General features: G+C 37.6%; 1 protein-coding gene across 1 annotated transcript; it reads left to right on the top strand.

Moving 5' to 3' along the window:
* The first annotated feature begins 3,592 nt into the window (after positions 1–3,592).
* On the top strand, positions 3,593–6,431 carry LOC149407221 (wall-associated receptor kinase-like 22). The gene is made up of 4 exons (XM_089619326.1): positions 3,593–3,838; positions 3,930–4,569; positions 4,824–4,937; positions 5,165–6,431. The coding sequence occupies exons 1-4, from the start codon at positions 3,593–3,595 to the stop codon at positions 6,382–6,384; spliced, it is 2,220 nt and encodes a 739-aa protein (XP_089475452.1). The 3' UTR covers positions 6,385–6,431.
* The last annotated feature ends 17,650 nt before the right edge of the window (positions 6,432–24,081 follow it).

The raw sequence follows: 24,081 nt of genomic DNA, 5'->3' as shown, positions 1-24,081 counted from the left end.
TAGAAATGAAGGGTTTTGACTGAATATAAGAACCTTTAGGAAAGACATGAGAACTTCTTCTCCTCCACGGGGTCGATGGCGTGTGAATGGGCAACAGAGAAAGAGTAAAAGATAAGGAAGACGATAGAGTGAGAGCAGGGAGAATAGAAGCGATAATTCAAAGATATTAAATAAATTTGTACGTCGTGCCCTAATTATACCTAAATCGGATTCAATGTGTCGCAATGGTCGATGGTCGTAGGCCTTGTCTAAGAGTTCCTTTGGGAATTATAAGTTTAGAACCGAAAAAAAAGAATCCATTTTAATTTACTATACGTATCCATTTAAGTTTAAAAAACTCTCTCTCTCTCTCTCTCTCTCTCTCTCTCTCTCTCTCTCTCTCGCGTCACATTTTTGAGAAATGGACAAAGGTCAAAAATATTAAAAACGCAGTTAATAATCAGTAATAAGAGTTAATGGGTTTATGCTTCAATTAATAATCGGTAATAACTGTTAATAGATTTTTGGTTATGCGATTTTGATTTTTTTTACTTCTGTCATGGCTAAAATATGTGACGGAGAGAGAGAGAGAGAGAGAGAGAGAGAGAGAGAGAGAGAGAGAGAGAGAGAGAGAGAGAGAGAGAGAGAGAGAGAGAGTATTTAGGCATAGATAAATTATTTTCATTCATTTATTTTTGACAAGTAATGAGGGAAAAATATAAAAGGTAATTCTGTCTTATTGTATTAGAGATTGACTATTATCAAATATTACTTAAACTTTGGCTATTTCACAATTCTAAGTTTTAAAAAAGCTAGTTAGCTAGAGCGCCATATATTATATTATTGGCAGTAGTTTAGATGTCAAATTAACCTCGATAACTCTGGACTTCCAAATTCAATTGTATTTGGGTTAGTTAACAAAAGGGAATCTGTCATTTGGATACAGTTTTTTTAAAACGAAATCTATATTATTGGTGATTTTGATCAAGAGCAAAATATAGAAATTCGCAGCGGAGATAAACTCCTACAAAATAACTGAAACTGTTCAGGGAAAGAGCATGAAATAATCAATAAAAATAACTAAAATTCCTGAGAGGTAAACAACAACAAAGATGTTGAGATGCATTTGACGGGATTGCTCCCTAGCCCTCCAAAGAGGAAGACTAATAATGTGGCAAACTGTTGCAGTCCCTTGACCAAAAAGACATGTCTTCAGAGATTAGACTATACTGACAAAATTTTAACAGAGTATCCCGAGCGGGAAGGTGGACAACGGCTAACTCGTCCCAATAATGAACATAGTACAAAAAACATAAATAAAAAACAAATAGCACTACCGATGGAACTAAACACAAGAAGAACTCCAACGCCTCCAATTTTGCTAGAGCCAGCAAACGGCGGAAAGAGGTGGTGGGCGAGCGTGGGCCGGTGGCAGATCTAGAACTGGGGTAGCGGTGAGCACGGAGAAGGCGCGGATCTGGAACCATTGGTGTAGCGGTGGTGGATCTGGAAACGGCGGAAACGCGGATCAGGAATTGATGGCGTAGAGGTGGCGGATCTGGAATCGGAGGAAGCGTGGATCAGGAATCGGTGGCGTAGAGGTGGCGGCTCTGGAACCAGTGCAGGCGCACGAGCACGGCGGAGGAGCGGATCTGGATATGGTGGCGTGGCGGTGACGGCTCTAGAACCGGTGGAGCCGCGTGAGCACGATGGCGGTTGGCCCGGAAAGCGAAGCTCGTAAAGGAAACAGAGAAGAAGAGGTTCTCAGAAAGAGAAGAAGATGAAAAAAGTGAGGCGCCCTCCCCCCGAGACCAGAGCCGTGCCGCTGACAGCGTCCGAAGCCCAAAGGGGTGACAGTTAAAAAAAGTTTTATTTTTTATTTTTTTTTATTTTATTTTTTATTTTTTTAAAGGTTTCTTCTGATTCTCGTTATTCAAGTTACGTTCTCTTTTATCATTTGTATACATTATCTTCAATTGAAGAGAATATTTCCATAATAGTTGTTAGAAATACTAGATCTATTTATTTACATCACTATTAAATTTTTAATAAAATACTTCTAACTCAATTTTTTTTAAGGAAAATTTGTTAAAACTAATCAATTTTCTAGCCGTTTATTATTTTTAATTATAACCCAAATGTTTATTTTATTAAAAAAATAGCTCACTTGAAATAGCTCACCACTCAACCCCGCCATCTCCCACCCTTCACCTCGCTGCCACCACCCGTTCGACTGCGAAGAGAGCCGACCCACACAACTCGCGGCCACCTTCGCTGGCTAAAGTCATTACCAACACAACCCTAACTTACTAGCAGCCTTATCGACTAAACCGTTCTTCCATGAGATTTGTTACACTGAGAATGCGGGCGAGAGCTCAGCAGCGAGATTTTGAGTAGAAAGCTGTAATCTTTGGGGCTAGGAAGTTATCCGGAAGATGGAGAACGGAGTCCGTATAGATTTGGATGAAACGTCCGTAAGCGAAGCAATCGAGGCGCCATCGTGTGAGCCGTGGAGTGATCGGAGAGCTCTTTGTACATCCACGAATCCAAACCCAGGACCATTGTCAGAACAACAAAGGTTGGAGATAATGTAAAGATTATTCTCGTTCTTGATTCAATGAATCGATGGGTAGTTTATACTCTGTTCTCAGAAGTTGTTACATTGAGCTAACTAACAGAATACTAACCACTTGATTCTAACTAACTCTGCCTACGTGGCTTTTACACTGGAAATAACTAAACTCACGTGTACTACACGTGACGTGAGCTTATTGATTCTAAGACCCATTGATGAATTCCGTGCTATTATTTGGGCTCTTTATGGCTTTGTGGTTCTCCTCATCTGATTTTCTTTTTGCCTTTTTGTGTTTTGCAGTACAAATCAATTTATTAAAATTTGTGCTTCTTATCGGTTTATTTATTTATTTTTTTTGCACTCCGTTAGGAGAATAAGATGAAGAGAGGGCAAATAGAGAATTGTTCCTCAAAATCGAACCGAACCAAACTCATTACGATGGTACTTATGACACGACGTAACGTTTTAGTTTTTAATTAAAATTAACTCTCTGGCTTGAGACTTGAGTATTGGCTTTAGTTTTGAGATGCATGTGACAAAGTCAAAGAGCTCTATAAAATGTGGGTTGATTCGTTTATACCCGCGTTTTTTTTTTAATTGCTCCAATGTTTTATCTTAGTTTAGTTCAGTATTTAAATATTATAAAGGTTGGGAAGATCGATGAAAACAGACCCCAGTTTTCTTTGTTAACTCTCCGACTTGCAGGTATCAGCACATCACACATGCATGTGACCGAGTCCTCTTCCTCGTCTACGCTCTATAATTATAATATAAATTTGGTTCCTTATGTTCCGCGTTATATATTTTCTTACTCTAATTGCCTAGTGCGGCTCTAACCAATATTCCTTTCGCACAACTTTTATAGGCAATATAGAATTCAAAAGCAAAAGCAATTCTTATCTTTAAAACCTTATATAAACCGGGACACCAAGTCACACCAATATCACTCCTCTTGTTTATTTGGAAAGCTTAAAGCTTGAGACACATGCATTTATTTTTTGTTTGTTTGGTTAAAGAACAGTAATTATGCTTGCGATTATGGTGGCCGTGACATGCCTGTTGGGAGCACTGGCGCCAGAAGCCACGGCGGACTGCAAAAAAAAGTGCGGTGATGTGGCGATACCATTCCCGTTTGGAATCGGGCTCAAATGTTCCATGGACGAGTGGTTCGAAATAGCTTGCGAAAACCGCTCCGGCTCTGCCTCTCCTCAGCCACGTCTTAAACGTATCAACCTCGATGTTATCAGAATCAGCTTGGAAAACAGTTCAGACCAGTCGCTTCTGGTATGGACACAGCTCCCACTCAAATTATTTTGTTTCATAAAAAAAATTGCTTACATACTCGTACCCTTTTAATGAAATTTTCCGACTTTAGGTGAAAATGCCAGTGGAGTTCCTAAACTGCTCTGGAAAGGTAAACCGCCCAGCGGTGAATCTATCAGAATCTCCTTTCGAGTTCTCTCTTATTAACATCTTTGTCGCAGTGAGTTGTGGCGTTCTGGTAAAGCTGGACTTGAGCTCCAGCACAGACTATTCCGAACCCGGGTGCACGTCTGTGTGCTCCGCGCCCGGCGCCGGATTTAATTCCGGTCTCTGCAACGGTACAGATTGCTGTGAAAGAAGGGGCTTTTTATCTATTCCCAAAGCGTTAAAAATCTCGTTTGTAGAGGTACAGAGTCATATCATGGAAGGTGATCCATGCAAATTCGCATTCTTGGTGGATGGAGGCTATTGGTATGACTACAAGACTCGTTCGTCGAGCTACGCAGAGATTCGTGACGCGGAGTTTGCTCCGGTTTCCCTGACTTGGGAGATGAGATACTCTTTCTCTGATATTTTTAAAGCAAAGATGTCGAAAAGGATTCCGATCCAATGTGTGAACTCAAGCGAACTTGCACCTTCGCTTAATTCATATGGAAGACTAGCAGACATTTCAAGTGCGACTGAGCCACCTCTGCGATGTTACTGTAAGGGATTCCGTGGAAATCCGTATCTTATTCACGGATGCACTCAAGGTATGTTTTGTTAGAGTCAGTTTAACTCTGCGACGATTAGTATTCATTCACTGGTTACTTAGGTGTACATTTGTTGCATAATGAGATATTCATTTTCGCATTTGAACCAAACACTCTGTAAATCTAATGCGTTTAATAATATTAAATAATAATTAGGCTTTTAGACATGGGAAATTAGTAAAGTAGTGTGAGAATATATTAGCTTGCCAATTTAATAGACAAATATCAGAAATAATATGATTGTTTCTGCTCAGATATCGATGAATGCCAGGAATTAGTAGGATATCAGCTTTGTGGGCGAGGAGGCACATGTGTGAACACGCACGGTAGCTTCTATTGCAATTACAAGCGCAAGTACTTACTCATAGGTACATCTCCATCAGATTCTCAAAAACAAAAACTATCTCTTTTCAGTAGCACACTACATGATCATGCATCATGGGAGTGTCAAAACTAGTATTTGATTATTTAACAGATTTTTTTTTTACTTCCCAATATATCATTTTTTTTTTGTTACAGTTTTTACATATCTAGACTTAAATTTACATTGTGGGGAAATCAAATTAACTTTTCATATGTGATTAAAATTTTATAGGTATTGGCAGTGCACTTGGAGCAATGCTTTTACTTTTCGGTCCTTGGCACATATACAAGCTGACCAAGAAATTAAAAGGAAACAAACAGAAGCAGAAGTATTTCAAACGGAATGGAGGCCTGCTGTTACAGCAACAAATATTATCTAACGAAGACAAGATAATAACAACCAAGGTATTTACATCAGATGAGCTGAAAAGGGCGACCGATAATTTTAGTATCGAAAGAGTTCTTGGCCACGGAGGTCAGGGCACCGTGTACAAAGGAATGTTGGAGGACGGAAAAACCGTGGCCGTGAAAAAGTCCAAAATTGTTGACGAAAGTAAACTCTCAGAATTCATCAACGAGGTTGTCATTCTTTCTCAAATCAACCACAGAAACGTCGTTCAATTGTTGGGGTTTTGTCTTGAGACTGATGTTCCGCTTCTTGTTTACGAGTTCATCCCAAATGGTACACTTTCCAGTTATATTCATATGTCGAACCGAGAATTTACTTTCACGTGGAAAATGCGAACACGGATTGCAGCTGAAGTGGCGACGGCACTTTCCTACTTGCATTCGGCCGCGTCTATTCCCATTTACCATCGCGACATAAAGTCTACAAACATACTCCTCGATGAGAAATATCAAGCAAAAGTTGCAGATTTTGGTACATCAAGAACGATTTCTATAGAGCATTCACATATTACCACGTTAGTCTGCGGAACATTCGGTTACTTGGATCCAGAGTATTTCAGAACAAGTCAGTTTACTGATAAGAGCGATGTTTATAGTTTTGGGGTTGTTCTTTGTGAATTATTAACAGGGGAGAAAGCAACAAGTTCTTCATGGACAAAAGATGGAACAAATTTGGCCACTCATTTTGTCATGTCAATGGAGACAAACAATCTCTTCGACATTGTTGATGCTCGGATTGTTGAAGATGCGCCAGAAGAAGAGATTGTTAGAGCTGCAAACCTCGCGTTAAGGTGTTTGAATTTGAGCGGAAGAAACCGACCAACCATGAAAGAAGTAGCACTGCAGTTGGGGGGTTTCCATAATTCCAATACAAAAGCTTCTTGTAGCTATAACGAAGAATATAACGAGTTAATCCTACCTTCGGATGAAACGCCATTCTCAAGAACTTTCACCTTCAGTATTACAAGTTTCAACTCCAACTCGGCGGAGGTCATACATTCGCCGCACCAACAGGAACTTTCGTTGCTGCCTTTAGAAGCATGATGATTATAAAAATAAAATCTATGTAAAACTTTTGGAAGTGTTATTTAGCTATGTTCTCAATTTATGTAATTATAATTTCTTTTTGCTATGGGTCTTTATTAGTAATATAATGTATTTACATTTTGAATTTCATATTTAGCCAAAGTTTGATAAAAATTTGGTGAATAGCCACATTCACGTATTTAAATTGGCGTAAATACGCCACTTTTTTTTTTTTTTTTCAATGAAAGGGCAATTAAAAAACAATTATTTAGCAAAATAGCCAATCAAACATTTAACATTGCTAAATAGCCAAGGTTTTGTAAATACTAAGTAAATAGCCAGATATCATTTAAGACACATCTGCATTTACTAAAAAGCTCAGGCTTTCCCGCCCATAAGCACACGGTTGACTTAAAAAAAAAATAAAAAAAATAAAAGAGGTAACGTGTAAACGAGAATCGAGGAATAATAACTGCAATTAATTACCGATTATCTCTCCACCAATATTCAATCTGCCATTAAGAAAAAAATCTATCTCAAAAATATTTTCAAAACATCTCCTCTCTCCGACGAACAGGAACTCCATTGGCGACAACCGATGAACTGGAACGATTTTTCAGACCACCTCCTCTCTCCGGCTCTAACAGGTATGCATGTGTGATTTTTTGGCAATTGGAACTCTTATTTACTAATATTCAACCTCGATTTACATATTAAACTATGAAAAAATTGTTCTTTTTTGGAATCGATTATGAAAATATACGGTATTGAACATTCCTCTCCCTATGTATTATGAGTCCGTGCATTATTGGTCTATAATCCTAACATTTACACATAACCCTATTCATGACCACGAAATTTGGGGAACCGACTATTGTGATTTAAAAACATAATGCATGTTCTTCAGTGATTACAATGTTTATTGTAAATCCTTTTGAATGTTTAAATGTTGTTGGAACGGGTTTGATGTATAAATCTTGATGTGTTATATCTATATCTTGATGCGCAGTAAAATGAAATCATGTATCAGTGTGTTAGTTTTCCCGATATGCCATTGTGAATGCGTTTAGAAAATTGGGTGTTTGGATGTTAGAAGAAAAAATTGGAGTAGACATATTTTGCAGTAAATCTGAGTAAATATTGGATAGTCTAAGTTATTTGGACCAAATATTTATTTACACATATTTACTGCTGAGTTTGGATGTTAGAAGAAAATAATAGTAGTCGACATATTTTGCAGTAAATCTGAGTAAATATTTGATAGTCTAAGATTTTTGGATCAAATATTTATTTACACATATTTACTGCTGAGTTTGGATGTTAGAAGAAAATAATAGTAGTCGACATATTTTGCAGTAAATCTGAGTAAATATCACACCGTCTAAGTTTTTTGACCTTTTCTTTATTTACACATATTTACATCTCAAGAAGAACGGCGAACCAGTTGCAGTGAAGCTTGCCATCAATGAGAGACCAAAACGCGTTATAAAGAAACCAACAATGCTACATTCACCATATTTCACGAAAGCAGGTTGATGAGAATCCAAGCAGCCAGCCTAGTTTCTCACTCAACATCTACGATGTCTAAACCGTTTATCTTGCTTTTTAATTCACCATCAGGATTTCAAAATTTATTCTATTACTTAATGATGTGTATTTTGAGATTAATGTTTGCTAACTCTTTTGGTACTTTGGATTCTTCGTTAATCCAGAGAAACATATATATGAGTAAACTTTGTCATTACTAAGACCTATATATTTTGATGTTATTGGTTAAACTGAAACATGACTTATGTAAATCTGGGTAAATAACCTATCGACGCAAATGTAAAAAGCACAATTTTGCTTCTAGGTTTTGCATCTTTCACAAAGTCCTCCTCAAGGAAATGAGCATTCGTGCTAACGAAAGTCTTATCGTCCTCGGGACTATAGAAAGTAAAACCTTTGGTTTCCTTTGGATATCCCACAAACAGGCACAATTCTGACCTACTAGCCAACTTGCTAGTCTTTTGCCTCAGCACGTGTGCAGGGCAGCCCCAAATTCGGATGCGGCCAAGATTCACTTTACGGCCAGTCCATCGTTCATAAGGAGTACCAGGAACCGTTTTGGACGGAACTTGGTTCAGAATATAGGCGGCTGTTTCAAGGGCATATCCCCAAAAGGAAAGCGGGAGTGATGAGTAACTCATCATTGATCTAACCATCTCCATGAGAGTTCGGTTTCTTCTCTCTGACACTCCGTTTTGTTGAGGTGTGCCAGGTGCGGTAAGCTGAGAAGCGATACCTTCTTCTTTAAGAAAGTCATCGAACTCTCCAGACATATACTCACCACCTCGATCAGATCGAAGGGTTTTGATCACTTTGCCAGTTTGCTTTTCCACTAAAGCCCTAAAGACCTTAAATACGTTAAAGGTCTCGGATTTGTGTTTGAGCAAAATAGACAAACCCATATCGTGAGTAATCATCAGTGAAGGTAACGAAGTATTCGTATCCTCCACGTGCATGTTGGCTGAGGGGACCACATACATCAGAATGTATTAGTTCCAGCAACTCAGTGGCTCTTCGACCCTTATCGGAGAAAAGGTCGCTTAGTCATTTTTCCTTCTATGCAGGATTCACAAGTAGGTAGTGAACCTATTGCAGAGGCTTGGAGTGGACCATCCCTCACAAGTCTCTTAATCCTTTCTAGACTGTTATGACCAAGTCTTAAGTGCCATAGGTGTGTTGATTTTGTTAGATCGGAGGATTCAGAAAGTTTGATCCTCTTTGGCTCCCTAATTAGATCATTATCTATTTCGGTGTCTAAAAGAGAATGTTGAGTGGGATAGATGTAGAAAAGAGCATTCTTCATACATGCATCAGTGACAAAAGAATTATCAGGAAACGAAATACGAATTCCATTCTTTATGAACTTTAAACAATAATCTTGCTCGAGTAGACGAGCAATGGATATTAAGTTCTTCCCAAAGGTAGGAACAAAATAAACGTTATTCAAGTTTAAAGTGTGGTCTTCAAAAGACAGCGTCACGGATCCCACAGCCTTTGCAGACACCAGGCTCCCATCACCCCATTTGAAACAAAACTCGCCTTCCTCTAAGCTTTTGGTTTTCTTGAAACCATTCAAGGAACAACAAATATGGTTAGTAGCAGCGGAGTCAAGAATCCACGTTGATACATTATCAGCTACTAAGCATGCTTCGGTAACTAGTACAATACTATGTTCCTTTGCTTTGAGATAGGCAGGACAGTTCTTTTTATCGGCTTTGTAAGGTCTATTCTTAGTTCCAGAGGCGGAGGCTTTTTGCTCAGTAGCATGTGCCTCTCCTTGATTCCTCTTTCTCTTAGTGAGACCTACAGCAGTGTGAAGTCCCTTCATAAGCTTGGTAACAGTGTACTCCAGCTTGTTTATGAAGTAGTTCATCTTGGAGGTATCAAGAGATGCGGGGAGAGTTTCTAAGATCATATCTATGATATTCTTCCCATCAATCTCAGATCCTAGGATTTCCATTTTATTTAGAAAACTAATGATCAGTATCATGAAGTCTCCAACAGGAGTCCTAGCCTGCATATGACAGTTCATAAACTGTCGGACTGCTTGTAGCCTTGTTTGACGCCTTTGCCCTCCAAACATCTCAAGGAGATTGTAGAGCATGTCAGCGGCAGTTTCGATGTCACGATGTTGCTCTTTCAGCATATTGTTCATAGATGCCAAGATATAGCACCTCACAATCTCATCGGATCGAAGCCTGGCCGCTAAGGCGTCATTGTCCTCTTGAGTTGAATCATCATTCGTCAGAGGAGGACACGGGGTGGTGAGTACCCATTTCTGCTTGTTAACGGAAGGTATTATGTCGAGGTTACGTTTCGAATCTACGTAGTTTTCGTTTTCGAGTTTGATCGAGGAAAGAAAGATAGAGAGATGGTTGAGATATTGCCTATATAAGTTGAAACAAGTTTATGATTAGTCTTTGGTTTAGGATTTAAGTTTTATTAAGACTTTTATAAAATCCAAAGGTGTTATAAACCAAACGATAATTTACTCCCTCAAGAGAAGGCCGCAAAAAATCTCCTTTTATAAGTAAATGACACATCATTAATGCTAAGCCAAGATGTCAATACATCTATTTTGACTAGCCACCTTTTAAATTGGTTTGATCACTCACATCCTTTCGCAGAGCCTCAAGGGAGGATTACTAGGGATTGAGCCTAAGTGTGCAACCAACCACTTAGTCCAAAATGTCAACTTTGAAAAACAATCCCCCAAGGGGAGGCTTTGCCATCATCGTCTCACTCTCGGACGTAGCTCATTGAGCAATGATCGAAGCAATAACGCCTTGGAGTACTCCCATTTAAGTGAGGGTCGCAAGAGCGGCTCTTTGTCCCACGTTAATTGCTTCTTTCATTAGTGTTGGGGATCGTGGGTTACAAACAACAAGTATAACCCTCCCACTTAGTTTTTGGAGTTGGTTCATCGACTCTTATAAGTTCGGAAACGGATTTCCTAGTTAGAGAGCGATAGAGCGGACAACTAGAAGAGAATCCTAGATCGATATGTTCAGAGCAGTATTAGTGCATAAAGGCACAAGGTACATACTCGATCTTTTCCTATTTTCTATTTCGGGAAAGTGCGTGAGGGAAGTGTGAACTTCAACTCACTCGAACACTAGAAAGTTTGAGATTACACATCTTTTTATTTTTCGGCTTGTCTACAAGGAGACCTCCCACTCAAATTTTCAAGAGCATATAGATTTTGAACATATGTGATACAGATATAGTTTTGAAAACATTTTGAAAATTTATTTGATTTGGATGACAAAATATTTTTCAAGTTTGAAAGTGAAAACGGTTTTTCAAAATTCAAACTAGTTTTGTAAAAATTCAATTTCAATTAAACTTTCAAAAATCAAAACATTTTAATCTTACACATCATGTTTATAATCATATGAAAAACATTTTTGCTCAAGAAAATTTTCTCATTAGAGTTCTATAACTCATGGTAGTGGGGTTTGAAAATCCGGATTTCAAAAAAAAACTGGAGTTTCAGACAGCTGCGCACCTCGGAGTAAAAACGCCATATCTGGCGGCTCCGATATCCTTTTGAGCTGAAACCGGTGGCATTGGACAGAGGACAGACAGAGCTTTAATTTTATTCAAGAATCATTAAATTTAGATTTCTGAGAAGAGAGTTATGCCACTTTTAATGCGGGTTTACTCCAGCTCGAAGAAAAAGAAATAAATTAAAGCTTGGTCCTTTTTAGGTGCGAAAAAGAATCGAGTGTAACGGAACGTTTTATGAAGGTTGTTAAAGCTTTTATTTGTGTTTTATTAGCAAGGTAATAACATGATATAAAAGAAATAACAACAAGCATAAAACGATTCAAGTAAAAATAAGAAACTAGCAAGATATCAAAACTAGTCACAAAATTTTACTCGAAAATTCTCAAACCTTTAAAACACGTTTTTCAATATAAAAAACTAAAAACTTTTAGAACTGATTCTAATGTGTTTTAAAAACATCCCAAACTCATAGAAAATCAACATGCTTTTTATTTTAAAGACAAGAGCATTAAATTAAGAAAAAATCTAAGATTACAATTCTAACTTGTCACAAAATTAGTAAACTTTCGAAAACGATTTTCAAGCTCATAATTTTAAAAACATGTACATGGTAATCTTTGACCATAGCTCTGATACCATTTATTGGAATTGATCTAGGGTTTAAGAAAAATATTAAACGCTTCGGGAAGCGACGGAATTTTAAAAAATTTCTTTACAAGTAAAAACAGTTTTTACTAACCTAGACAAAGAGCAAGTACATGTAATTAAAAACTAATATGAGCTAGAAGTATACTAACCTTTCTTGAAGCTTGAAATTTGAAGAAGCTTTTGGAAAGTTTGCAACGCTCGTCTCCCCTCGCAGCACGTCTCTCTTTCTTTCCTCGGCACCTCGAGCAACCACGAAAGTTTCTATCACTAAATCACTCGAAAAGAAGGAATCAGTGAGTGGGCACTTTTAAACACTACGACTTAAGAACGAGTCTCGAAGTCGCAGAGCTAAACACTAGGTCGAGTGAGGACCTAGGTGCCAAGACAAGAAAAAATCGAAAATAAACTAGAGAGAGAGAGGATTTTCGGCCACAAGTTCTAGAGAGAGAGTCTCTCAAATCTCTTAAACTTGGATGAATGAAATGTGAGGAAATGAGGCTCCTATTTATAGGAGAGGTCTCACCTTCTATAAGGTAGTTTCCTCTTCTATAGAATATCACATATTCATGAGCCAATTACCTATTTTCCCACTTGAGATGCTCGGCCAACATAGGCTTCAATAAGCCTTGGATTTGTTTCCTATTTTGTTCCAAGCCTTGCTTTGTCTCTCTCTTGGCCGAAGTTATGCTTTCCTTCTAGAGGAAATTTATTTCCTCTTTTTCTTTTGGCAAGTATCTTGATACATTTATGCACAAAATAAACTCTCTTTCCTTGGGTATTATGGGCGCCTATTCTCATCTAGAATGTGCTTCTAGAAGCTTCTTCATTTGTTCATGACAACATGAGAAAAGCCCATTAAGAATTTTCAATAAAATTCTTATGAAATGAAATTAATTCACAAGGCCCAATAATCAAGTTATGGCCGAGTGACTTTAAGTCATCAAATGAACTTGTCAAAAAATTTATTGACATTCATTTCATCATATGTCTCAAAAGACAAAAATACCATTTTGACTATTTTCGTTCTTGTTTTGACTTAGCTTCCAGTTTAACTATTCCTATCGATGTGATTCGTGACAGTGACCTCATGGACCCAAATGAACAAAGCTTGAGCTAAACACTTGGACTCAAAAGTTCACAAACCTTTTCCAAGTTTAGCTTAATGCCAACTGACTCCACTAAAGAGCTGACACTGAAAATCTCTCGGTTCAAATGAATTTGTTTTCTACTCAAGAATTCGACCTAATTATGATGAGCGGATCCACTGAATATTATCTATGTTTACCCTTCACGAATGTCATCAGCTAGTCGGGATTTACTAAATTACCATTTTACCCTTCTAGCTGTTATTTCCTCAACTCCTTTGTCGCTTGTGAATAAGTTAGAAACAATGTATTGACGAGGAGCTAACAAGTCACATTGTTTCATCCAAAAGAGTCAGGACTCAATTTGGACACTGGCCAGTTCATTTATTCACACTCCAAGGAACAAAGCATTAGGTGACATACATTGCATTTCAGCAATCTTGTACATGAATTCCATATCTATGAGAACTTCATAAAGTTACTCATGACATACTCACAACTTAGTACTTCACCAATAGGCCTTGTTCGGAATCACATAGTGAGTCCGAACTTTGACTTTCTCAAATGAGAATACTAAGGTGTGAAATGGCATGTCTCATTTCAGGATTAAGGTAAGCATGATGCAATTCATACATAGTGACTTCGAGACACAAGAGGTTAAATGGTTTGTTCTTATATTGTCTCTAGAAGTGCACTGGTCAATTCAGTACCTTCGGAAGATACCTAGAAGAACTATAGAGTCCCAAACTCTCAATGCCTCATAACCAGACATCATAGATTCTTCTAACAATCATACTGAGGTCAATAGTCTTTTGACCCTAAGATTGCGAATATATCGTTTTAAGCAAACTACGAAGAGTTTGTTCATGCAAATCTACATTTGTCTCTTCGTAAGTTGTTAAGTTTGTTTATGGACTAAAAGACTAAGGTTTTATCATAAAGCTTCAAACAAAGAAAGAATGAATGAACGTTTCAACTTTATTATTAATGAATAAGCAATTACAAGCAAGAGTCTTCGTAAGACTATATGACATCAAATGTACATAAATAGACACTACTACTCTTCTTGTGGGCACCATTGACAACACATACTTCTATCCATAGTTGCAGCTCTCGATTATGAGATCTGGCAAACGGGTGTCAAGACTGCCTTCCTGAATGGTAATCTTTACGAACGCATTTATATGGCTCAACCAGACGGTTTCATGGAAAAATGTCAAGAGACCAAGATTTGTAAGTTGCTTAAGTCCATTTATGGATTAAAGCAAGCATCTAGGTCTTGGAATATTAGATTTGATGAAAATGTGAAGAGCTTCAGTTTTGAGCAGTCAATAGATGAGCCGTGTGTTTACAAGTTAATACACGAAGACAAAGTTGTGTTTCTGGTACTATATGTCGATGATATATTACTCATAGGTAATGATGTGGGTAAGTTATCTGAGGTTAAGGTCTGGTTTGCAAAGCAATACGATATGAAGGATCTAGGAGAAGCCGCGTACATTCTGGGGATCCAATATTTCGAGATCGGAAGAACCGAACTTTGTCGCTCTCTCAAGCATCTTATATTGATAAGGTGATGGATCGCTTCTCGATGCAAGACTCCAAGAAGGGCCAAACACTCTTTAGGCATGGAGTCTCACTCTCTAAGGACCAGTCTCCCAAGACTGCACAAGAGATTGAGGACATGAGAAAAATTCCTTACGCCTCAGCCGTAGGAAGTCTCATGTATGCTATGCTTTGCATTAGGCCAGATATCTGCTTTGCAGTTGGAGTAATTAGCTGTTTTCAATCTAACCTTGGACCCGAGCACTGGATAGCTGTTAAGCATGTTCTTAAGTATTTTTGGAGAACTAGGAACTTGATGCATACATATTCAGGTACTGACATGACTATGACGGGATATACCGACTCTGATTTTCAAGCGAATAAGGATTCCAGGAAATCCATTTTGGTATCTGTGTTCATCCTCAATGGTGGAGCTGTTGTGTTCATCCAAATGTCGATGAGCCCATGACCCTTTATTATGATAACAGTGGGGTTGTCGCTAACTCAAAGGAACCTCAAAGCCATAAGCGCTCTAAACATATTGAGAGGAAATACCATTTGATTCGCGAGATCGTGTATCGCGGAGACGTGGAGGTGAAGAAGATCTCAACGGTGGACAACCTGGCAGATCCATTCACCAAAAGGTCCTAGCGAACAAGTTCTTCGACCAGCATCGAGAGGGATTAGGCATGAAGGACTACTCCCATCTTCTTTGAGTCAAGTGGGAGTTTGTTGTCAATGGTGACCACAAGAATAGTAGTAGTCTTTACTTATGTACATTTGATGTAATAGAGTCTCATGAAGACTCTTGCTTGTAACTGCTGAATCATTAATAAAAGTTGAAACGTTATTCATTCTTCCTTGTCTGTTTGAAGCTTTATGATAATCTATAGTCTTTAGTCCTTAAACAAACCTAACAACATATGAAGAGACATATGTAGATTTGTATGAACAAACTCTTCATGGTTTGCTTAAAACAAAATATTCGTAATCTAAGGATCAAAGGACTATTGATCTGAGTACAATTGTTATGAGAATCTATGATGTCTGGTTATGGGGCATAGAGAGTTGGAGACTCTATAGTTCTTCTAGGTATCATCTGAAGATACTGAATTGACCAGTGCACTTCTAGAGACAGAATAAGAACAAACCATTTAACCTCTTATGTCTCGAAGTCACTACGTATGAATTGCATCATGCTTAACTCAATCCTGAAATGAGACATGTGATTTCATAGCTTACGTATTCTCATTTGAGAAATTCAGAGTTTGGACTCACTACGTGATTCTTAACAGGACCTATTGGTGAAGTACTTGTTGGGAATATTGCCCACTTGAAGATAATGAATAAATGATTACTAAATTCGATAATAAGATTACTTTATTAGCATTATATGATTAGTGGGTTGAGTTCTAAACAATTAGAATCAATAACAACTATCTTCCATAGCCTCCGTATCTAACTGAGTCACGTTTTGGGCATCTGAGTTCGGGCGGTGTGCTAAAACATGGTCGATGACTGATATACGCCTGGAAAGCTATATCTAAAGTCATATATGTGGAACACATAGGTGAAGGCTGATCACTATGTGGGAGCATTCTACACTTGTGGTAAGTGTACGACCTGGACAGGTCTTGGTGTAGATGTGTCGGTTAAGGACCGTTACGACACACTAACCGAGGCCACTATGATGGTCATAGTGACACTTGATCTAAATCCTGAAGTGATCATGGACACTGGGTTATGTTACTAAGCTCTTTGACTCATTCGCTAAAAGGCTATTCATGCTAATCACAGCTTATGTCTTGGGAGTTTTCTCAGAGCATGATTCGAGTGGGAAGTGATTTACAGATACAGAATCCAGCCTTCCTGAAAGAAAGTTAATGTTCACTCACCTAAGGGTTTACTCCAGAACGGATAGATTGCTAGCACTTTCGAAGTAAGTAACGTTCGAAAGAATCTTTCGCTGGGGAAGCAACAATGCTTAGGGCTGATATGTATCAAGAAAAGTATAACGGAAAAATTGACTTCTCTTGACACGGGTTGAACCTGGAGGATCTTGATCACGAACTGACTATATCAGTGGACACTCGTCACGATGAGTAAATATAATTCTAGTATAAAGGAGAGTTCAGTCTTGGCTTACAAGGTGGAGTATTTGACCAAGATTAGACGAATCGATGGACAAAAGAGAAATGACTATTTCGTCTTTTTCATGGGATTTGTTAAGCTTCTATTACTAGGTCCATAGTCCTCGATTCGGCTCTGATAAAGGCGGATAAGAACTTTCGTATAACAATGTTTATCATTATTAATCTCACTTGCTGTAATTGTGATTGACAGCATTAATTCTGGAAAACGGGTATTCGCAGAATTAAATAAATATTTATGGTAGAATTGTTTATTTATTGTTTGATCAAGTAAATAAACAATTATTAATTATTTGTTTATTGTTGGACCAAGTAAATAAATGATTAATTGGGTTTTAAGCAATTGGGCCTTGCACACATGGAAAATTCGAATTTGGTTATTTGGCACTAGGGTTTGCGCAAATCTCCTTGGCCGTGTGCCATCAAATTCGAAAATACATAATTGGTATTTACCAATATTTTCTCTTTAGTTGTTTAAATAAAGGAGAGAGAAAAATATAAGATATTGTCCTATATTTTCTCCTTATTTAAAGGAAAGTATTTAGGAGAATATTTAGGAGAATAATATATTCTCCTTTATTATCTCAGTAAATAAATTATTCTCTATTTAAATAAAAGAATAATATCTCATAGATATTGATCTGATGGATGAGAGAAAAAGTAGGATTCACTTGTTGAGATCCAATGGCCTAGATTTAATCCACTAGTGTGAACACAATAAAAGGAAATAAAATATTCTGCAAGATTCCATGAATATCTCCTTTACTACTATAAATAGGAGTTCATGAGAAGGCAAAAATAAGCAATTATTTTAAGGAATTTTTGAGAGAAATTTCGTGCATCACTAGCCTCCCTTGGCCGTGCATCTGCCTCTCCCTCCCCTCGGAAATTTGTTTCCATTCTTAGTAAAATAAGAGAGAGATCTCGAAACACCTAGTTTCGTGATCTAGTGAGATAAAGACTGTGCCCACTCATCTTTCTTATTCGTCTCGGAGATTACGTTTCGGAAGACTAAGGTGTCATCCTCGAGTCCTTCATCAAGATGACGTAAGGAGTACGCGATTGGATTGGAGCGTTCTGTAGCTGAACCGAAAATCAATGTAAGTACTCGTTTACTCTTATATCGGTTGCTTGACGTATATGCTCTCGTGAATTAATTAATTAAACATAACTAGATCTTGTTAATTATATCCATAATTTAATTAGCTTATGATGAGCGTAATTAATTATTTTTCCGTATTAATATGGTTATATGGTGGAATCATCTCCAACGAGTCGCATCGGAGCGATTGTTCGTGTCCGATGCGCGCTCGATCCACCGACAAGTGGTATCAGAGCTAGATGTTATGATTAATTAATCGATTCGTTCTTGTAATTAATTTAAATATGGTTTGAATGAAATTATATGTGGATGTGAATTTCATGCAATTCAATATATGATATGTGAATTGTGATTCGTGGTTTGATCGTAGAATATTTGATTCTCGCTTTTCTAGATTTTTTGTAAACCCGAAATTCAAAGGGTATAGGTTTTATGTAATTATTATTATTATTGTTGTAATCCGATGGTGCGACGTTCTTGATCACGACGATCGGCGAGAGACGGACACAAAACGAAGAAGCATGACGGACGAAGAAAGCCTCCACGACTACGCCACAAGAAAACTTGTCACAAAATTTTGTGACAAGTCTCGGCGGTCCTCTTCGTGCCGGGCCGCGCCCTCGTGGCCGCGGCGGTCCGGTGCAGCCTCAAATCTAGTCTTGACCTAGGTCAAGATTAGAGGATTCGTCCGGGCCTCAGCCCGGAAACCCTAGTGGGCCCACGGGCCCACTCAATAAAAAAAAAATTTACCGAAAAAAAAATTAAGTTTTTAAATGTTTTACTTAATTAATTGTATGGGCTGAGCCCTAATGATTTTTATTTAAAACATTACAAAATAAATGATTATGATATCGATTTATTTTAAATGGGACATTAGAATGGGCTCTTACTTAATTAATTTTTCGATAAAAAAATTAGATAAATTAATTTTAATGAATGGGCCCAATTGAATCCATGGGCCAATATGATTGGGCTCATCTTGATTTACTTTATAGAATCAAATAGGAAACGATCAATCCGAATCAAACCATTCTTGCATGCTCTTGCTTGTTTATTTAATTACTATGCCATGCTTGTATGCTATAACTTAGATCATGTATCGTATGATAATGGTTGTCATGGACTTTCATTCATTAAAATTGTCTAATTGGATTAGGATAGTTAATGAATGAGTTGAACGGATCGGAGAGCTCTGTCACCAAGCCGATAAGAGGCTAAGCTGAGAGGTACTTAAGAAGACCTAGTGTCTCACCTTCTCTTCTGGGAGCTTTTTCCGTGATGGAATACTTTTAGGATAATCAAGACTAGATGTCACGAATTCCTAATCACTAAGCTATATCGAAACATCTATTTTTAAGGGTAGCTTAGAAACACTCGAGTTTTTAATATGACTTAGTTAACTCGAGTGGATCACCTAGATTAAAGTTAATGCTAGGAAAATTAAAATACTGAAAGTATATTGAGTCGTAGGTCTCCAACATTGACACAACACCGTGAGGATGAAAGATCCCCTTGTGACCGGCGGTTTTCTAAACATGGTGGTCAGTTCCATTCGGAAGGGCTTTTCTTATTCCAATACCAAGGTTGTGTCTCTGACGATAGGTGGGAGGGTTGATCTCTACGTGTACTAGTGCGTATGAGCTAGATTTCTTTCACTGAAATGTTGGGTTGACTCATGCATGAACCAACCGGTGGTTGCTCATGTGGCCAAAGATTCCTATAAAATTGGTAGTTAGTGAGCATAATTATGAAGGTGCATGTACTATGATTGCTCACTAATCTGAGATGGTTCTCATTTTCACTAGGTGCACTCCGTTACGTCACCAGAGTGAAACGGACTGTGGCTATTAGTCGAATTACCTTGGAATATAAAAACTGGGTTCTTTTGATTAGTATTTTATCCTGTGCATGTTTGCATTATAGTTTTTATTTCCTAAATTATATTGATAGTTGTTTCTTTTCATATTGTTAATAAATGTACTTTTATGTTTTTAGTAATCATGTCGAACCCTATTATGGCCCTGTTGTCGAAAGACGTCCTGACTGGAGATAACTTCTCTAAGTGGAAGTCGAATCTCAACATTGTGCTTGTGAGTGAAAGCATTCGCTTTATCCTCACTGAAGACAGACCTCATCTTCCTGCTCATGGTGTCTCCAAGAACTTGAGGGAGGACTATGACAAGTGGACTACTGCCAATAACAAGGCGGTGGCCTACATGCTCGCAAGCATATCTGATGCATTACGAACTAAGATGGAAGGGAAGGAGACCGCTGTGGAGATCCTTGACTCGTTGCAACAAATGTTTGGGATGCAAAGCGAGCAAGCCCGCATTGAGCTCACCCGTAAGTGCACTAGCACTAGGATGACTGCGGGAACTCCGGTGAGGGATCATGTCATGAAGATGACTAACTACTTCACCGAAGCTGAACTCCATGGGGCACAGATGGATGAGGTTACTTAGGTGGGAATAATCCTGAATTCCTTTTCGAGTGACTTCATACAGTTTACGTCCAACTACATCATGAACAAGTTGACGTATGGACTGTCTCAGCTGTTGAATGAACTACAGACTTTCGAGTCTATCACTCGACATGGGAAGAACAAAGGGTCAGCTCTCTATGCTTACAAGAGTTCTTCGCCTAAAACCAAGAAGATGTTGACTTCTGGTGCTGAGTCATCTAAGGCACGTCCGAATACTTCAAAGGGGAAAGGTCCCGCTAAGAAGGAAAGGAAGAACTTCAAGAGAAGTGGAAAAGGAAAAGAAAAGAAGCGAGAAAGCATTGGTAAATGTCACCACTGCAACACTGAAGGCCATTGGAAGAGGCATTGTCCTTTGTACTTAGCTGAGCTTGAGAAAAACAAGAAGAATGCTGGTATGGTACCTTAAAATTCATGATTAAAGATATCCTAAAAATGTTTTGAGGATAATTATTCATGAGCATACTTCTTTTCTTGTTGCAGAGCAGATCTGATGGAGCACACGTGTGTAGACGAGCTTGCTAAACAATGTCGGATTCAAGCCCGAATTGTAGAGAAGCTCATGCTCCGTTTGAAGATCTAATTTCCCGCTAGTTTTATTACTTTCATTTTTGGATTTATTTTTGAACATGGGATGTGTCATTTAATAATCCGAGGTTTTCTGGACTGTAGCCTTTATGGTTATTCCAGAAAGGATGAATCTTTCTTTCTTTATGTTTTATTACATTATTTATGAACACATGGTTGTGTCTTTAAATATTTCCTTCTATAATTGAATGCCTTGATTGCTTTTATGATATCTGAATATGCATGAATGTTTATGTCCTTATGAAAAAGATATAGAATATGAAGGTCACGTTTTTCCGTTCATATGCTATATAGAAGCACAATAAATAAATATAAATATTTTCTAAGTTATTATCTCTGTTAGAATTTAATTAGCTTTTATTGCTTCATTAAATTCTTATGTTGAATATGTTTTATTGTTTAAGAACTATTTAGAGCTTTGAAAACGTCTAAATAATTATTACCATTATTAGACAATGACTTGTGCGAATAATAAGTAATAAAGGAGGCACAACTAAGAGTCAGTGTTGATGATGAATTAAATTAGTGGGAGCTTCCTTAATTGGAACCTGGTCACTAATATTCGTATTGATTGAGTGGGAGCATCCTTAATTGGAACCTAGCCAGTCTAAAATTCAATAATCGAGTAAGAGCAGCCTTAGCTGGAACCTAGCTACTCTTATTCATTGACTTAGTGGGAGCATCCATAAATGGAACCTAGCCACTAAATAACCAATATTATTGAGTGGGGGTATCCTTAATTGGATTCTAGTCACTATTGTTCAATAAAATAGTGGGAGCTTTCTTTAATGAAATCTAGCCACTTGTTGTTCAATAAATAGCAACATCCTTCATAGGATTAAACCCATAATCGAAGATGGCATCCTTAACCGGAATGTATATGCATTATTCAATAATTAAAGTGGAAGAGTAATCAATGATTACCTTGCCACATAAATTAATGAATTGAAAGGAAGGATAATTTTGAATTATCTTGTCGTTAAAATCAATAACCTAGTGGGAGCATCCTAGAATGGATCCTTGCACTCTCATTAACAATAAACTTTCCTTAATGGAAAGACATGATCTTGAGATATCACTCTCGATCATACTAACTTGTCTAAAATTTATCAGCCCATATTTAATAGATCTACCTGTTAAGCTATTAGCTTAAAGGAATAGAGAGGTCTATAAAAGGATTAATGAAATGGTTTAAGCTTTATAAGCTATAAGGTAAGGGATTGAGCCCTTAAGGAGAGACATTATCATCAATGATACTCTTCTTTCTGATACCCCAAACCACTTCATTAGGGATCTTCAAAATTGAAGATGAACTGTCCTTTGAGGATGAAGTTCCAATAACATAAAGACATGGATCGAAGTAGTTATACTACTAAACCTTTTTAAATATGAAAGGTAGATCCTAAGTACTTAACAAACTAGTCATGATTGTACATGGATGTTTCTTATAATCGATATTTTGAGAATGATCAATAAGTGAAGCTCCTAAACAAGTGTCATGAATAAAGTCATTACTATTATAGTTTTAGACCTCATTATGACACAAATAAATTGACTGAGCTAACTGTTTCTAAAATTAAATTTAGAACGACATGCTCGTTCCATTATGTCTCAAACATACTTATTGATATAAGGTATGAGCTCAATGTTGAGACTATCAACATTGTCTTTAAAAAGGACTAATAATTAGACCTTAGACAATGTCGTATTTTCGAGAATAACTACATGTGTTGTAAACACAGTAACTTCTAGAAATAGTGAGATACTTAGTTATTTAAATATAGTAAATCCTTAAAGTCCTGTGTATATATTGAATATGAACACGACAAACAAGGATGAACTATAAATAATCAAGTAATGGAAATAGGTCAATAAAGTTCTTATTTAAACACGTTCAATAAATCACACTATAGTAAGTGGTGATGAGATCAAACCATGCAATGGTGCAACCTGTTTTGGCACCAAAGGGATGTACACCTTGATAGGGAGATTTGTTATCTATAGATATAAAGTCTGGTGTATAATCTAAAGGTATGCGAAGTGTTAATTTGTTCTAAAGTAAATTTATTTACTATGGACAATTTGACTTGACCTTAAATGGTAAGTCAAAGATCACTTGCAAAAATGCATGAACTAGAATAATGGGACATATGTCAGATCGACATAAATGATAGAGTATAGATAAAAGTGGGAATCCATATGATGGGAATCTCAATCCTGGGTCAAGGTCTAAACCGTCTACAATGATGGCAAAGAATTAAATTGGCTGAAGGAAACTTATCTTCTTTGGTCAAAGTGGGAGATTGTTGGGAATATTGCCCACTTGAAGATAATGAATAAATGATTACTAAATTCGATAATAAGATTACTTTATTAGCATTATATGATTAGTGGGTTAAGTTCTAAACAATTAGAATCAATAACAACTATCTTCCATAGCCTCCGTATCTAACTGAATCACGTGTTGAACACGTGAGTTCGGGCGGTGTGCTAAAACATGGTCGATGACTAATATACGCCTAGAAAGCTATATCTAAAGTCATATATGTGGAACACATAGGTGAATGTTGATCACTATGTAGGAGCATTCTACACTTGTGGTAAGTGTACGACCTGGACAGGTCTTGGTGTAGATATGTCGTTTAAGGACCGTTACGACACACTAACCGAGGCCACTATGATGGTCACAGTGAGACTTGATCTAAATCCTGAAGTGATCATGGACACTGGATTATGTTATTGAGCTCTTTGACTCATTCGCTAAAAGGCTTTTCATGCTAATCACAGCTTATGTCTTGGGAGTTTTCTCAGAGCATGATTCGAGTGGGAAGTGATTTACAGATACGGAATCCAGCCTTCCTGAAAGAAGGTTAATGTTCACTCACCTAAGGGTTGATTCCAGAACCGATAGATTGCTAGCACTTTTGTCACGACCCGCAGGACACCCGTCGCCCTCGGATCGCGACCTTTACCTATACTCATCTACTATCAAATCATTCATTATTTATAAACCACAATTTATGAAAAGAGTAGCATTGAAGTCATGAGCAGTTTGTAGAA

Source organism: Urtica dioica, chromosome 1 (genome assembly GCF_054948205.1).
Source record: "Urtica dioica subsp. dioica isolate 48M chromosome 1, U.dioica_male_clone48M_v1_H2, whole genome shotgun sequence".
NCBI classification, from domain to species: domain Eukaryota; kingdom Viridiplantae; phylum Streptophyta; class Magnoliopsida; order Rosales; family Urticaceae; genus Urtica; species Urtica dioica.
Note: the sequence above shows the minus strand (reverse complement) of the source record. Positions and strands in the feature narration are given on the sequence as shown.

What these genes read in the sequence shown, in the direction of transcription:
- LOC149407221 (XM_089619326.1), top strand. Translation starts at nt 3,593, where the DNA reads ATGGTGGCCGTGACATGCCTGTTGGGAGCACTGGCGCCAGAAGCCACG. An exon ending in GTTCAGACCAGTCGCTTCTG is followed by an intron (nt 3,839 to 3,929) that starts GTATGGACACAG and finishes TTCCGACTTTAG; the next exon opens with GTGAAAATGCCAGTGGAGTT. An exon ending in GCGCAAGTACTTACTCATAG is followed by an intron (nt 4,938 to 5,164) that starts GTACATCTCCAT and finishes AAAATTTTATAG; the next exon opens with GTATTGGCAGTGCACTTGGA.